Below are 16,431 nucleotides of genomic sequence, written 5' to 3'. Positions count from 1 at the left end.
GCCATGTAAAACCAATTGCATTACTTCGAGCACGCTTTTTCATCGCTCATCCAAGTGTTACGTGTGACGGTGAAAAGTAGAATGACGATCCTATTATATGCTACATGCTCGTATGTGAAGAATAAATATATACAGAACCCAGTTACGTACACTATACGGGATTTAACCCTTTTTGTTGTGTACGCGATGAGCTTTTCTTCGAGGAGCATCGGTATGTACGCGAACAGGCTCGCATGACGCTTGCAAGGAACGAGAGCTTTAATGCATTCAACGTTAGGGACGAGAACAAAGACAAGGCGTGGTGGAGGACATAACCGAGTATGACGTATCTCGTCATACGCGGTATGTCTTCTGTATGTCTAAATCGTAAAACCTCTTCCGAGTAGGCTCTCACTGCGAGCCCACACGCAAAACAGACGCCGCACAAATGCATTATAGTCACATACGGTCATGTTTGAAAGTGCGATGACAGGATGGCTATTTAATTAAGACATAAGATAGGAGTAGACTAGTCTAGTTTAGAATTAGGTTTAGGCGGCACTATGTTAAATATAGAATATGTAAAAGATCAGTTATACATTACCATTAATCAAGCCAAACTTTTTTCTCCATTTCTCTGTAATTATACGTTGACTTTCAACGAAGAATAGGCCTATACATATTGTAAGAGTAATAATAACAAATGCGGATGATCCGTTCTCCTGATTCTTTATTGAAAATCTAGCACTTTAGATGTTTTATCCCGACGATCGCATTCATACAAAAAAACGGCATCTCGGGGCCTTCTAAGACCAGTAGAGAAGGTAGCACCAGTAGGCTGTTCTACATTGTGTGTAAGCTACTTTATTATACTTGTCAGCAAAGACAATCGTTAAAAAGAGAACTTTGCAAACGAGGATGGATGGGTGTTACTTCCAAGTGCACGGCAGATGGTACAGCAGACATATATATACAACAGCGAGGCGAGTAAACTTTGGGGGAAAAAAATAAACGTTAAAAACAGACATGTATAAGATGATAAATAACTAAACAAAAAATTTCAAACAAAAACAAACCTTATTACTAGCGGCTTCAAAGCGAAAACGGCTGATGTCAGCGAGGATATACCACGCAATATTCTATGTACTATTCTATATCAATTTGGATTTCATCGAATCCTCACAGTCTCACGGGCTCTGTGTTGCATGAAAGGCCAAAGTATAGAAAGCCCGACAAGAGAAAGAGTGTGTGCATTGTATGCGATGGCAACTGATAAAGAAGCCTCGCTTCTGGGTAATCTCAGACGGTCGGCCGTCTAGATACAATGCAAAGAGCAGAACGTTCGAAGATGCTGTTGGTATTACATGTATATCCCCCTTCTCTCGTACACCGTCTGTTCTCTTTTCAGGATTTCAGAAGTCTTGATGCAAGCCTAGATTTAGTGCTCTTACGCTTTTATATACGATGGCTCTGTAATCTAAGTCTCGGGCGAGGCTGCGTCTGAGCCTACACAACAAAGAGACGGTGCGGCAACACAAAAAAGGGCTACGCTATACAGTCATTTTGAAAATACACACTAAATACAGTGCCGCACACAACTGACGTTAGGCGAGCCAAACAGTAAGGAGACAAAAGATTCGACATTGTATGTAGGAACTGGGGGGCGCACAATAGTGGCCGATTTGGGTGAAGGACTACACGCTCACGCTTTGCGCTTGGTGTTCTTGACAGAATAAACCCTGCACCGCTAATTGGATATACTGTTTATTCGGTGTGCGGCGGCTGTTGCCCGTTTGTCGACGATGTCTTTGATTTGATTTTAAATTAGTCTTTTGATTCCGTGTCATTGTCTTCGCCTATTTACTCCCCTTCTCATTCGGACTATGGTGTCCTATTGATAAAAGCTCATAAGAGTTTCTTCAGAAACCCATCAAAGTTTGAACTTCTCACAATGAAATGTTAAAAATATACAAAACAAAAAACTCTACGAAAGTCCCACACACTTCACAAGAGTGTTTTTCCCCGCCATTAAGCCCATAAGACTTTGACGTGGAAGAGATTATAAAACAAACGCTAATAAATATTTGATATTAAGAATATCGAAGCAAAACATTCTTTGCGTGTGTGTGTATATATCGTGTAAGACGTCCAGCATTCGCGTTTCATCTTACATATCGGTGATACTCGAAAGTTGTTGTTTTTTTTCTGAAACGACAGACTTGAGGCTCTATCTTTGATGTGTTACCTCCTCTTTGAAAGTCCCATCTGCTGTAATAAGTATTTGACCGAGTTTTACCAACAGCATCGACCAACTGTCTACGCTCAGAAGCGCGTAGAAAAACGGCAAAGAGCACCTCCCAAAAGTTGTTTACCGCATGAGCGAATAGAACTGATGTCCGGCTAACTCTTGGCTCCCTTCTGCTGCACTAGAATTCACGCAAATGGTAGTACATCCGGTAGTCGATATCAAGGCATTGGCATTAAACCAGAGCTGCCAACATCCTGCTCTATACCACACTTAGGATGAATGGACGCGCAAATTATATTTAGCAAATCAAATCAAGTAATACTGTGAAAAGGGGGAAAAGCAGACGGCCAAAAGAAGGATTTAACGCAATATACGGACGTCCGTCTGGAATGATGAGTGGCGACAGCAGGGCCGCTTTGAAAACGAAATTTGAAAGTATAAATGCAAGGCTAAACAGAACTTATGCAACTGCATATCGTTGGGTGACAGCAGACCTCGGCCATTGAACGAAGAAATATACGCAGGATCGTAGGAGAACCGAAGCAAATGTCCATTAAATATGACCAACAAAACTCGTGAGGCCAATAGAGTCAAAGAATAGAAGTTCTAAAAACACATGCTACCCTTCGTTGCGTGTATCGTTCATGAAATATTAGTGGACAGCAATACAAATGTTGCAAGCCTTTGACTTTTATAGCCAGCAAACCAGAATTCATTAACGATGTAATACTCGGGTACTACATTGCCAATGGAACTAGAAACTTCTAGATGTTAGACAATCCAAGTTAGTGGATGACCTACTGCTAAGAGATGATAAAAACTGTAAATATTCTTCAAGTTTGAACGAACTACAACACTTCAATCAACAAAAGAGCTTCGGTTAAAGTTTCCACTATGAAATCTTAGTCTAATTCGAACTACAAGTTTATTTCCTTTCTCGTATAGGAAATACGAGGGCTACAGGAATCATCGCAATCGATACAAATCCCGGTCGAAGATGATAGAATTTTAAAAAGAAGACACGTGAAAAAGAAACGTATCAACAGAAATCAGACCCAATTTGAAGAGACAAAGAGAGTAAAGGAATGGCGCAAGTGAACAGAACAATCGTCATTCCCTTCGTCAAAGTCCCGACAGTCACGCACTCCACCCCTTAGATTGACCCAACAGCTGAAATCATCGACCGATTTCAAATCGATAACGGAATTCGATCATCTTTCGCCTTCATCTTTTTGCGGGGCTTATTTTATATCATTTTTTTTTTCTCACAGACTCGAAGAAACGGAAGGCTGGAATCAATAAGCACACTAAAACACCGTTTATTGCTCAACAATTTTTAAAATAGCCAATGATGCTCTTGGGTGAAAAAAAAAATCAAAACATTTACTCTGTCCCGTACACCGTAAAAAAATGATAAAAAGAACAAAAATCATGGGATTAGTTTAAACTAAAAACGAGATTAAATTTGTTGAAATCTTTGATGCTACAGATGGAACGTATCAGTGTCATTTTGCATTTCGGAAAATGCGAGAATCGAAAAAAATAAAATATAAAAAGAGGAATGATATTTTCAGAATGGAGACGTTTCGTTTTTCGAGACAAATTTCCGGAAGAGCAATTCATTTCTCCTCTTGCCAAGCAGAGAAGAAATGGGAGGGGGGAGGGGACAACGATAAAAAAAACACGCAAATTTAAAAAAATTTTTTTTTCTTTTGCCTTTTCAAGTGCCTTGTTGTGCGTGTGTGCATTCCCACCTCTTCTCCTATCTACGAGTGCAAAATTGAGGGAAAAGTCTTGGTGCTGAAGAGTGTGCATCACAACAATGAAGACATCGACGTTTGAAAGCTGCCTATGAAGCTTGTCTTCTATTTAATTTTTTTTTTTTCCTTTGCTCTTTTTTTCTCTCTTCCTTCTTCTATTATCACATCGAACTACGAAGATTATCTTTCTTCCGCTTTTTTGATACAGCTACGTTCTCGTTTCTTCAACTGGCGCCTACAGCGGGGCTCCTATTCAGAGTATTTTTCCGGCAGGATATAAGAAATGTCGTCCCAAGGATGACGATATAGTCCTTGCTTCAATCGCCTTTGATCCAGATAGTGGCCTGTTGTGTCACACAAAAAGAGGAAATAGAAAAAAAAAAGAAGAGTTGACGAATGCAGAAAAAAAAGGGGACAGAAATCTTGTTTGAAACTCGATGCCGCACGTACCGATAAAGCCCGTGCATCGACCCAAGACGAAAAGGCCGTTGATCGTGCCGATCTCTATGTACTCATGTGCCTCCTCCCTATATCAACAAATATCGTCGAAATGCAAGATAAACGAACAATCCATCAATGGTTCACACGAAGCGCCAGTCCGAAAAAAACAACAAAGAGACAACGAAAATCATAAAGAAACATCCAAAAAGAATAATAAATACATATAAACTAAAAATCAATCCGGTCGTACCGAGTAAAGCATCCAGAGTTGCGGAGAAGGTCGACAAAAGCCACGCCAATAATGCCGTCCACGTTAAGAATTAAATTTGGCTTTTTGCTGGTGGTTATCTTCTCAACTTCGAGCGCGTAGTCGAGTAGGGGCGTGGCTGGAAAGTGTTCGCGTAAAAACTCCTACACGAAATTTAAAGAAGAAAAACAAAAGTTACATCCCGAAAAAATCTTAATCCCCCAAAATGTAATACTTTGATAATGGTGACACGCATGTCGGGGTTGTTAATACTCTTAACGCGATGACCAACGCCCATAATCAGTTCACCCTTCTTGCGCATGCTATTAACGAATTCCATTGGATGTTGTCCGGCATCGTAAGCTTCGCTGAATTGACGGGCTGCAGCATCCAAAGCGCCACCGAAACGATCGCCCTACAAACAGGCAATAACACTGAACTGAACCTCCTCTTTTCGCTTTCCATATCCGAATACTCTCCGATTAGTGACTTACAATGGTCAACAGTCCAGACACTAAAGAGGATACGAGATCTTTTCCGGCTCTAGCGCACACAATTGTGTTGTGAGCCCCGGAGACGGCCGGTCCGTGATCAGCAGTCACCATCAAACACATTTCGATGAATTTGCACGCATAGACGGGCAGACGGCGCTGGAACCAAAGCAACGAAATCACTCCACCGATGCCTAGGTTTTGTTTCAGTACCTGTACCAAAATACAAACGGTTAACATCAAATCCAATGAACTTGTTAAAAAAAAAAAAAATCAAATAGTTATGCAAACCTCGCTGATGGGCATTCCAGCATAGAGAAGCTCTTGACCGCGTTCATCGCTGACGCTGGTCATGAATGAGGCAGGTTTGCGGATCAGCCCAAGTTCGCGAGCCCACGAATAATCCATCGGTACGGTGGGTGGCGGAACTTCCTCGCGAGGTACAATCGTTCCGTCGCTAACCAATTGATTGTAAACTTTTTGAATGACTTCTCCCAAATCGTCGAAACTTTGCGGCACATGAGCTCCAGCTTCAGCTAAAGCCTTGTTCTTGGACAGGGCCGTTTCACGTTCGGCATTGGCACAAGCTCCGGCGTGACCAAATTGGACTTCGGATGAGAACATGCTAGCGCACGTGCCAATGCACCAAGCAATCAAAGGCTTGTTAATTCTTCCATCGGTCAAAGCTCGGCAAACGTCGTATTCTTCGACGCCTCCAACTTCACCCAAAAGGACCAACATCTTGACTTCCGGATCGTTTTGATAGCGGAGCAGATGGTCAATGAAGGTTGTCCCCGGGTAACGATCTCCACCAATGGCAACGCCTTCGCAGACACCGTTCGAGTGATGAGCGATAATGTTGTTCAATTCGTTGGACATGCCACCAGAGCGCGACACATACGCCACGCTGTACACAAATAAATATTACAGAATTTTATTTGTTTGGTTTTTCTTTTAGTCTTAGAAGAGACGCGCATTACCTGCCAGGACGATAGAGCTTTGAATGAAGGATGTTATCCATCATACCGCCAGTGTTGCCAATTTTCAAGCAACCAGGTTTAATGCCACCCACAGTAGCTGGGCCAATAATAGACACATTTTTCTGGGCGGCCAACTTGTTCAGTTTGCGCGTCGAATTCTCAGGAATGCCTTCAGCGATGATGGCAATGGTGCGGATTTGCGGGTAAGTCATAGCCTCCACCGTGCTCTCATAGGCGGAACGGAGAGAGGCAAAATTGACCATGACGTCGGCAGTGGGATGCTTCTTCATAGCGTCGTCCATCGATTTGTAAACGGAGATAAACACCTCACCGTGACCCCAATAGAATTTTTGCTTGTGGTCTCCAGTGAACGGGTACACCATGGCAGCTACGGAAGGTTCTTTGCGTCTGCATACAAAGTCGAAATCCAACATAGATTGGACGGCACGCGTCTGCATGCCCCACACGATCGCTTTGGTCTCGGAGGTGAACAATGGTTTTAGAAAAGCCAGGGATGAGGCCGAAGCTGCGGCAGTGGCACGTGATCCTTCTTTCTCGTCCCAAGAGTTACGGTTTCCTACACCAGAGTCCTGGGAAACGGCCCGCGCTCTAGGCAACTGTCAAAACAGATGATGGATTAGAGAAATTTCTAAAAAGAAGATATTCACGAGACTGCAGAACCTCATCTTCCTGGCCGCCTGGCAGCAAGAAATTAGCTGTAGAGAATTCTACTACAGATGCGCTAGGAATGGGACGTTTGCCAAGAGCCATGCCCACAACGGCAGTCATGTGGGTTTCCGGCCCGAAAACGTGCACAGGTATGCCCAAGTTAGCGCCTACTTCACGCATCACTCTGTCGAAGCGAAACAAAAATGGTTCAAAGTCAATCATTTTAGATGGGCGATTAGAAAGAAAATTCCTAACCGAAGTCCCTCCTGGTAGTTGGGTCCAGCTCGGCGGACAAAGATTGAAACCTTATGCTCCACCAACTTGACCTGGTACTGCAGCAGGGCCTTGACAATGCCTTTGAACGTGGCCGCCACATTAGTGAAATTAGCGATTCCACCACCAATGATCAGCACCTAAACGCAAGAAAATAAAGACGTTAAGCTGTTTAGAAACAACGTGACCGCAGTCATGGATGTCCGGGTTAAAAACCGATGACATCATTCTGATCACACCATATGACATTTTACATGAAACTTGATATTTCGTTCAAGAGGGGGGAAAAAAAACGCTTATCAGCAATACGAATGTTATACTTTTTAAGTGAAACCACGCGTCCAACCTTTGATCCCAACATTTAAACAGCCGGGTGGTCGCAATCATAGCCCATTAAAATCAAGATTACTTCCTCAACAGTTGGTGATAAGACCGGAAGCGAGGTAATGTATACCATCATGCAATCATGACGCATCGACAAATTTTAAAAAGACGAGAATTCCCGCACTTTGCATCGAATTTCAGGGTATTTTCCTATTCATTGAATGGAAATTGCAATAGTTACCTTTCCGTCAGGGTGTTTATCTTGCGTCATAAGACTCAGAATGGTTTTGGCATATTCATAAGTTTGTTGTTCGGACGGAGCACCAGAGTACTCGCCATAGTTGGCCAATTCGCTAGCTCCTCCTAGATCGCAGATGGTATCTGAGTAAATGACTGAAGCACCACCGCCGGCCACCATGGTCCAAATACGACCGGCCCTATTCAAGATTGTTAATTTCAAAGAAGCGCCGCTCTTCGAATCCAAATCGGCGATATAGGCCTCTTCGGGGTAGGCGTCGCGACCGAAAGGAGGTGGGTATTCAATATCTCCCCACTTGGTGCGGCACAGAAAATCGGCCGTGGCATCGATCTTGGCCGCCAGATCCAGCATGAATACTCCACCATCATCCGTCACCACCAACGGATTAATTTCCATATAGGTAAAATGCAGATTGACGTAGACATCGTAGAGGGCAACGATAAATTCAGCAACTCGTCTGAAATGGAGAAAAATAAATGTATTAATTAGAGGCAAAATGTTATTAAATGTAAATAAAAAATAAATAAATTTACTGTTTTTTGGCAGCATCGGTAACGTTAACCAGCAAACCGCTTGATATTTGTTCCTGGCTGGGTTTACTATCGATTTCCACGGACAGGCGCAAAGCTTTTTCGTCTACATCGCCAATGTCTACGCCTCCTTGATGGTGGAAGAGAATGACGTCACCGTTGCGTTCAGAATAAATGCACACGTACGCCTCTTCCTCCTATTTTATCCAACGTTGTTAAGCTTAGAAACATACTCAATGTATCGCACTTATCTATATGCTCACGTCTTTATGTGCAATAAACGGTTCGATAATGAAACGACGCAGTTTGCCAGTCGCCTTCCCCACCTAAAGTCATACGTTGCGACACAAAAAAAAATGATTGCTGCAATACTTGCACACCGAACTTGATGACAATATTTTAGAAATGTAGTCAAGATATTACTACTCAAGTATTAAATTACAATTTTGTTGTTCTTTAATCATAAGATATATTACCTGAACGTCTTTGTCGATTCGTTCGTTTACCCATTCCTGAACTTGGGCGAGATCTACATTGACCTTGATAAGACCCAATTTACCACGTCTTTTGATGAGCTGATCCGGCTTCACCACCAATTTCTAAATAATTATAAACATAACAAAGAAAAATAACCATGATGGGCAACTTCCTTTCGGTGAATACTCGGAACTTTCAAAGCGAGTTCTAATGCAACCAATGACGACAAAACATCCTTTTCTTCGAAGAAATGTTTTGCTTTTTCAAGGACTCATTCGTTTACCTCTGTTTCTAGCCAAGGCTCCTGTTCGACAAGTTGGTTCCATGGTACACTTTGGTCATAGACGGCGAAGCGGCACTTGGCCACACCGTTAGAATAATTTAAATTCCGGTTAATCAAACTCTTGCCCGTGGCTTCCCAAATGGCTCGGGCAGACATTCTATATGTAGTCTAGACTGCAAATAGACAGGGAAAAAAAGATGGTTAGATTTGCCAACCTCAACGTTTAGCAAAGGTGAGTGCTCTCGTTTGCGTCGCCATAGGTATTGATCCGCTATTGCCCACCCTCCTTTCTTTCTTCCTCCCACACAATCCTATACCCTCACGTTAACATGAAAGAGACGATGCAAACAACAGCGAAATGTTTGTGTCAGTCGTTTCATTTTAATCTGATAATGTACTTGAAAGTAGGACTATTTGATAAAGAAAGAGAACAAATAATTTTAAGAAAAGACATTCACGTTAAAAATACGGAAGTAGAAATCCTTGGCTATCCCAAACCTGTCTGACGAGAAACGATAACACCCGGAGGGGGCAGCTGGAGAAAGTTACCCTAACGGTGGACTGATTACACAGCGATGCTTTCGAAGAGTAATAACTAGGTGAACAAAATAATAATAATAATTGTAAAATAAACTTATTTCATATGATCTATAAAAGTTTATAGTTAAAAAGGTAAATGAAGGCTAGATGCAAATTGTTAGCTACACATCCCATTTTAAAACTCCGTGACGTGTACAGAAAATTTAAATATTTGCGGATAAAACAGAAAAAAAATTGCCACCAAAAATAAAACAAAGAAGAAATTTGTACTTACGATAAAAATTATTCAAATTAAAGCTGAAGTTAGTCGGATGGGAAAACTTAAAAGAGGCTAAAATATGAGAGTTCCGTGGGATGACGAGTGACACGTTCACTCGTGAACAGGTTTGACAGGAATGCTGGCAATTTTACAGACTACAGGGAAAGCAGACCGTCTTTAGAGAGTTTTTTCATTACCTGAATAATATTAATTCATCATCTAGCGACGGAAAGTATAACTAAACCAATTTTTATGTTAACCACGACTTTCCAACATTTAGGGATACAAGTGCTCGTTGAAGAAAAATTAATTAACTTTCAAAATTGTGATTCAGTGAATATTATGAGTACGTACAACGATGCAACTATATTTTCTTACGACTATCATTCAACTAGTAGTAGCTGCAGCCATCTGTTAATATTTTATGGCACCGAATACAACTCGGCTGTTACTGGCACCACAGACGACAGAGAAAGCCGACAGTTGAAACACAGCTGACATCAAGTAGTTTTCCAAGCAGGCAAAAAAAACAAACAAAATACAAGCAAAAACACGTGGTGAAATAATTCAGGAAATTGGAAGAATCATGAACGATGGATCAACTGTTCCAACAATCACAAGTTACACGCAGTACACACTGATCGCATCCGTTGGTGAGTTACTTTTTCCTTCAAAGAGTTTCTTCAAATTGATGCTGACGTATAAATTTTTTCGTCGTACTATTTTTAGCATTAGTGTGTAGCTGCCTCAATTTTTACCATGTATCTACCATGTTTGAAAATGATCGACACTTCTCCCATCTCTCCACTCTTGAGAGGGAAATGACTTTCCGCACTGAGATGGGCTTGTATGTTATTATTTTGTGGCTTTGCCATTTGTTGGTATTAGTTAATGTTTAAAAATTTATCCTAGTTACTACTCATATTATAAAAGGATAGTTAATGCTCCATCATTCATTTCTGGGCTTCATCACATAATGAATGACAATAAAACTGAGTATCCATCTACTATTAACACATTACAGAGATTCAATCTCTATCCCGAGGTAGCTGTGCTTTTTCCATTAAACATTTATTTGTTATTTGAATATAATTAAAAATTGTCTGTAGGTACTTTTGGGAGCTGCATTTAGAGGATTTGTACACTTTGCAAAATTGATTGGCATCAAAACCAAAGAATGTTGGCAAGTAGATCGCGGTGACGATTTACCTTCCGTTTGGAGCTGCGAAGGCTTGGGAGACGCGTCATATTTTTACATCAATGGAGTATGGATTTTTGCAGGAATAACTGCCGCGCTTATTTTCATTTATGGTTGCTACCTGAGCCGCTCCATATTTGGAGGCATAATTGCAATTTCAAGTTTCTTCTTCAACCATGGAGAGGTATGGCGTAATTTCCGTAACCACAGTGGCTTTAAACATATTTCACTTAATAATCCTATTTAACCTTGTTTGGTGGTTAGTGCACACGCGTCCAGTGGACACCCCCGTTGCGAGAAAGCTTCGGCTATCCATTGATTTTGGCCCAAATTTTGTCAGTGTCTTGGTGTTTGCGTCAAACTACACCGCATTGGAAACATTTATGTTGGATTGCCTTCACTACTACGGCTTCACTAGTTACCTGGCAATTTTCGCAATTTGTCTTCCTCACACAAGTGCTCAGTTTGACAGTGTTATGGATCCAAAATTCTGCTCCACGTCCGAATATAACTGTGGTTTTTCTTGGAAATCTGGTACTTTTTTTTTATTTTTGCATTTGATTTTTCGTTTTCTCTCCCAAGTCATGTGCATTGTTTTTTCCTTCTGTCTTTTTTGTTTTGATTTAACAGATTGGACTGCAAAATGCTATCGTATTGCTATTCGCAAATGAAATGCTCCTGACATCTTTATATTCCTGTTCGGTCGTCGTGTTACTGGGCTTCATCGTGTTTCTTCCCCATTTCTCATCTCGCCCTCAAAGTGAGTGGGTGAAGCTTAGGAACACAGTCATCCATGTTGCAATGGTCTGCATCGGTACTTTTCTTTTAAGATTTTGCGTGTCAACTCTGTTAGGATCAAAAGACGACGTAAGTTCAAACACATTATTAGTATTTACGCAATAGTAACAATGTCAAATTAATTCACCAGGCTCATATTTTCAATCTGATGAGATCAAAATTCACTTCCTTCCGTGACTTCCATACAATGCTCTACACTTGCGCAGCTGAATTTGATTTTTTGTCACTGTCTACCGTTTACCGATTGTCTTCAACCCTTTTACTGCCTATTGTCTACACAGCTATTGGAAGCGTTGCACTATACGCTGCAGGTTTTGGAGACATTGCAAATAACGGCGAAGTATGCCAGAAGCGCGTAGCCGCTTCCTTATCAATAAAAAAGCAAAGAGAATCCCGACACTTGAAAGAAATATCAAAAAATGAAACGTCGTCGCATCGGAAAGTTGATGCTGCTGTTCAGTATAATATTTTACAGCTAATGGCATTTATCATCATGGCGGCAACAATAATGCGTCTGAAGCTCTTCATGTCACCGCATTTGTGTATAATTGCCAGTCTGGTTGCTTCTAAGAAGGTATCTAGACGTAACAATTCTTCCATGCGTTGATATTATCTACTATAATTTTTTTGTTTTTAGTACATGTTTTTCGTCAAAGGCAAACTAATGCACTTGGCGTTGCTGGCGGCATTATTAAGCGGGATGAGCTTTGCCGGTTTACGTAATCTCAAAGAACAAAGAAGGTATTGTTTTCCTTTGTTTCTAAGAGTTCTATAGAAGAAAAAATTAATAATTTTTTTTTCTTGTACTAGTATTATCGGAGAATACAGGTATTAATTGCAAAAAAATGAAAGATAAATTAAAAACTAATGTTTTAAAATTTGAAAAAAAAAGTAATCCAGCTTTAGAGGATTTGATTAATTGGATTCAAAAGGAGACGCCGCGAGAAGAGGCAGCCTTTGCAGGACCAATGCCTATCATGTCATCAATATTACTTACTACACAAAGACCAGTAATTAATCATCCACACTACGAATATGCTAACCTCAGGTGATCAAATAAGAAATATTGAGACTTTCAGTTATGTAAAACAACTACATTACCAACCGTAGAGAACGCACAAAGACAGTCTATCGGGCGTTTGGTCGCGGCACTGTGACCGAATTATATCGTTCACTAGTTGATCTCAAGGTAACGTATTTCGTTCTCCAGGATCACTGGTGTTTTGGTGAGCCACGGTAAGCGCTGATTTATTTTCGTTTCGTTAAAAGACAGCTGTGCATATACGAACACTTTTCTTCGGATTATCCAGGCCCGGTTGCAGCATGTTGGACATTTGGGACATAGAAGAGCCCCACCGAAAAGATCTCAACCCTCTGTGTTCGGTGTTGTTTGAAGGTAATCCCAGTCCTTTACAGCGAGTCTTCTCCAATGAGATCTACGTCGTTTTACGCGTGCCTTCACGTTACGTAGAAGTAAAACTTCCACCTCGCCAGTATCGTCAATGAAAAAGTCAGTTATTCTACAGGGAAAAGAATTTGCTAAATCAAGAGAAAAGTGAATGAAACAAAACAAGAAACCAAGATGACATATTTAAACAAACAAGTGGTTTTATTTTACAGCCGAAATTGTACATAGGGGGACATGGAGAACAGTAGACAAAGATACGCGAATACACTTTGCTGTGTTTTAGCGGGAATTCAAATGGTGATACACTTATTTCTACGGGCTCGTTTAGTCCGGTACACACGATGGGTACTGTGGAATGGTTGAGCACTATTACGGGATCACTGGACATGTCGTTCACCTGCTCAAAAACCACGGCACTATGCACGCGTTGGCAGCAGCAATAGCTGGGTTTCATAAGTAACTATTATTTCAAATGCTTTCAACATAGTACGGAAAGTCAAAGGAACTATTTGACACTGGAAAATTCATATCAATGCATAGGAAACATACTGGTAGATATAAAAATGAAAAAAAAAAAACCAAAAAACAAATAAAAAGCTTGCACATAATGCCAATTGCCCCAGTCTTGCAGAGGCCGCAGGCGGTCGAAGCGTAAATAGCGAAAATAGTCATAAATTAATAAAACCACGTTTGACAGGCTAGTTACGAACCTGAACAAATATAAAAATATTTCACTGGATACACGAACGAGGAAAAATACAAAAAGAAAACTCGACGAATAATGAAAAATAACTATCACTGGAGGCATACGAAAAAGGAAACAAATAGAGGAAACGCTTTCATCTGTGACCATTCTTCTTGTGATTGTACATTTCGTATTTAGTGCGGAATAGTTCTCCGCACAGACAAGCGAATGGATCCCTTCCTTCAGCATGCATAATGGCGGTGTGGGTGCGTAAGGTAGCGGCATCGCGGTACATTCGGCGACAGATTGGACAGGGGCGTGGCTCATGGAAGGCCAATTTGCGTGGGGGGTCACCCGCAAGGGGATCAAAACCTATGGGGAAATTAAAATGAACAATGAGCAACTTGGAAAAACTTGGGATTCCCTGATTAACTTACTGGGACTGGCGGTATCGGATCTTGTTGACATGGCAGCTGGTCCTCCTGCATCAGGTGAAGTTGAAGGACCCATAACGAGCTGGGACATGCTGTCATTACTGCTGGTTGAGAGGTGACGAGCTTGAGAAGCGGCAGCGCGAAGTTTGGCCGATGCACTTAATAGGTTTGGCGCAGCCAAATGCTGTGCCAATAGCGGAAGTGAGAATGCTTCTCCTCGACTGTTCTCACTTATCGCTCCTAACTCTGTTTCACTTTCGCTTTCTTCGTCGCCACTAGGACCTCCCCCTCCAGCCCCGCGGGGACTATTTTCCTCCCCAAACTCGTCCTCAAAATCCACCAGAGGCTCTTCTTTGATCTCGACTACCTGCGGGTCAGGCTCCATATCTCGTCCACCATGACTGCTGTTTTCCAAGTCACCAAACGAGGATTCGACTTTATCATCTTTGTCGTTCATGTCCTCATCCGACGAACTAGTGGCAGAGATGTCAGCTCCGTTGTTCTGACATCCCGACGAAGCAGCTGCCATAACTACTGAGCTTAGATTCAGTAAATTTTCTAACGACGTCGGAAGGATATTGCCAGGGGTGCAATTTGTTGTCGATGCCGCATGTGGAGAGGACGATGTATTGGCTTGAACTTTGCAAGCCAATGCTGTCAGAGCTCTGGTGGAGCTTCCCATTGATTTGGTCAAATCAAAAGTTGGTGTCATGGGCACAGCAAGTTGCTGAGATAAAATTGATTGCAACATGGGCACAGGGCGTGACGAACCTCCAGAACATCGTTGTCTTTTGGCAACTGGCGACGGGATAGGACTGGAATTGCTACAGGAGTTGGTGTCAGAGACAGATGTACACCGCTTTGTGGCAGAGATACTGGTGTTCAGGAGACCGGCAAGGAAAGACTGATTTCCTTTAAGTGGTGGTGTTTCTCCCTCTTTATCTTCTTTATTGGAAGCAGATTGGCTTTCTCTAACTTCACACAATCCTCGAACTTCCAATAACTGGGCTGTCTGAAGAAGTTGTGGTATTCGGTCTTGTTCAACCATCACTTGACCGTGGTACATGAAGAAAAGAATGGCTGAAAGCTCAGAGTAAGCAACATCTCGTAAGATGATGATGGGGTGCTGACAAGGATTATCCTAAAAAAATTTAATTGTTTATCCAAAACTAGCTGTGTGTTTCATAAGTCAATCGGGAAAATTGACTATTACTTGTTTTAAGATTTAAAACAAGCATGACAAAAAGATGTGAATAACTGCCTTACCTTAAGAAGTCTTCGAAAATATGTTGAACATGCAGACAACACAACTTTGTGTGCCTTGACACTACGCCTCTCACAAGAGAGTGTAACATCCACAAAATCTTCTTGCCCAAGTAACACTTCAAATTCTGAGATGATGGTATCAGAATGATTATTCCAGCGAAGACAATATTGCTGGCCGCTATCTGATTCGCCCATTTCTTCACAGGAAAAACAAAATATTGTTTATGAATACTAAACGTCAACAAGATGCTGCAGTTTTGCGTCTTGTTATGAGTACATACCTGAAGGTGGCAGATGATCTGGATCACATAGAACTTGCCTAATTAGAACATGTTACGTGCCAGAGACTTAAGAAATACGGATGAGGTACAAACATTAGTTAAATTGCCCAGACGCTGAGAGGAAAAACGACGTCTCTCGAGGCTCTCTCTCTAACGCTAAATGCAAGAACTGAGTATTCGTTCGAGCATTGGGTACTACTGACCTTATGGCCTTATGACGCGCGTAACCTCCTCCTCCCCTCCCTTCCCCTCAACCCCCGCCCCAAGGCCCGCACTGTAATGAATGTATAAGAACAGCAAGAAGGCAAAAAGGAACTGAAGAACCGTCCATATTCACTTGTACGTGGCGAGTAACGAACAATTTCGATGAAGAAAAAATTTCATTGGAACAGTTACACCACAGTGACACTAAAAGCAATGAAATAAGTCCATCGTGAGAGGTAGTGTTGGAATATTTTGTTGAACAGACATTTGAAGTTAACACGTCGGGTAGCTGATAAAAATGAGAACGTTCGCTTAAATTTGTCTAAATTTTTCCCATGCGAATCGATAGATTCGGTTGCCCTATTAAAATTTGGTAGATAAACAAAACAGTGGCCAG

General features: G+C 41.6%; 3 protein-coding genes across 3 annotated transcripts; 1 reads left to right on the top strand and 2 right to left on the bottom strand.

Moving 5' to 3' along the window:
- Positions 1–3,530: 3,530 nt before the first annotated feature.
- Positions 3,531–9,933, bottom strand: LOC116918736 (ATP-citrate synthase). The gene is made up of 15 exons (XM_032924476.2): positions 9,776–9,933; positions 8,962–9,134; positions 8,678–8,800; positions 8,465–8,527; positions 8,205–8,398; positions 7,654–8,128; positions 7,071–7,228; positions 6,828–6,999; positions 6,147–6,763; positions 5,458–6,073; positions 5,170–5,379; positions 4,911–5,090; positions 4,679–4,839; positions 4,438–4,514; positions 3,531–4,331 (listed from the first exon to the last, which is right to left on the bottom strand). Exons 2-15 carry the CDS (start codon positions 9,115–9,117, stop codon positions 4,237–4,239), a joined length of 3,297 nt encoding a protein of 1,098 aa, XP_032780367.1. The 5' UTR covers positions 9,118–9,134; positions 9,776–9,933; the 3' UTR covers positions 3,531–4,236.
- A 276-nt stretch (positions 9,934–10,209) lies between these two features.
- Positions 10,210–13,453, top strand: LOC116918737 (probable C-mannosyltransferase DPY19L1). The gene is made up of 12 exons (XM_032924477.2): positions 10,210–10,413; positions 10,490–10,607; positions 10,673–10,805; positions 10,870–11,142; positions 11,223–11,492; positions 11,589–11,825; positions 11,887–12,330; positions 12,394–12,497; positions 12,567–12,584; positions 12,649–12,804; positions 12,867–12,992; positions 13,067–13,453. The coding sequence occupies exons 1-12, from the start codon at positions 10,347–10,349 to the stop codon at positions 13,260–13,262; spliced, it is 2,142 nt and encodes a 713-aa protein (XP_032780368.1). The 5' UTR covers positions 10,210–10,346; the 3' UTR covers positions 13,263–13,453.
- On the bottom strand, positions 13,347–16,054 carry LOC116918740 (protein abrupt). The gene is made up of 4 exons (XM_032924480.2): positions 15,831–16,054; positions 15,550–15,746; positions 14,287–15,424; positions 13,347–14,221 (listed from the first exon to the last, which is right to left on the bottom strand). Exons 2-4 carry the CDS (start codon positions 15,742–15,744, stop codon positions 14,004–14,006), a joined length of 1,551 nt encoding a protein of 516 aa, XP_032780371.1. The 5' UTR covers positions 15,745–15,746; positions 15,831–16,054; the 3' UTR covers positions 13,347–14,003.
- Positions 16,055–16,431: the final 377 nt, after the last annotated feature.

Source organism: Daphnia magna, linkage group LG3, assembly GCF_020631705.1.
Source record: "Daphnia magna isolate NIES linkage group LG3, ASM2063170v1.1, whole genome shotgun sequence".
Taxonomy (NCBI): Eukaryota; Metazoa; Arthropoda; class Branchiopoda; order Diplostraca; family Daphniidae; genus Daphnia; species Daphnia magna.
This window is presented reverse-complemented; position numbering and strand designations above follow the sequence as displayed.

Bases quoted from the DNA above. Each gene is read 5' to 3' on its own strand.
- LOC116918736 (XM_032924476.2), bottom strand. From the start codon at position 9,117: ATGTCTGCCCGAGCCATTTGGGAAGCCACGGGCAAGAGTTTGATTAAC. The intron at 7,229-7,653 runs GTAACTATTGCA...TCTTGCGTTTAG, and splicing joins ATAAACACCCTGACGGAAAG to GTGCTGATCATTGGTGGTGG. The intron at 6,764-6,827 runs GTTCTGCAGTCT...CTGTTTTGACAG, and splicing joins CAGGCGGCCAGGAAGATGAG to TTGCCTAGAGCGCGGGCCGT.
- LOC116918737 (XM_032924477.2), top strand. From the start codon at position 10,347: ATGAACGATGGATCAACTGTTCCAACAATCACAAGTTACACGCAGTAC. The intron at 10,806-10,869 runs GTAGCTGTGCTT...AATTGTCTGTAG, and splicing joins GATTCAATCTCTATCCCGAG to GTACTTTTGGGAGCTGCATT. The intron at 11,826-11,886 runs GTAAGTTCAAAC...TTAATTCACCAG, and splicing joins TGTTAGGATCAAAAGACGAC to GCTCATATTTTCAATCTGAT.
- LOC116918740 (XM_032924480.2), bottom strand. From the start codon at position 15,744: ATGGGCGAATCAGATAGCGGCCAGCAATATTGTCTTCGCTGGAATAAT. The intron at 15,425-15,549 runs GTAAGGCAGTTA...AAATTTTTTTAG, and splicing joins ATTTTCGAAGACTTCTTAAG to GATAATCCTTGTCAGCACCC. The intron at 14,222-14,286 runs GTAAGTTAATCA...ATTTCCCCATAG, and splicing joins ATCCGATACCGCCAGTCCCA to GTTTTGATCCCCTTGCGGGT.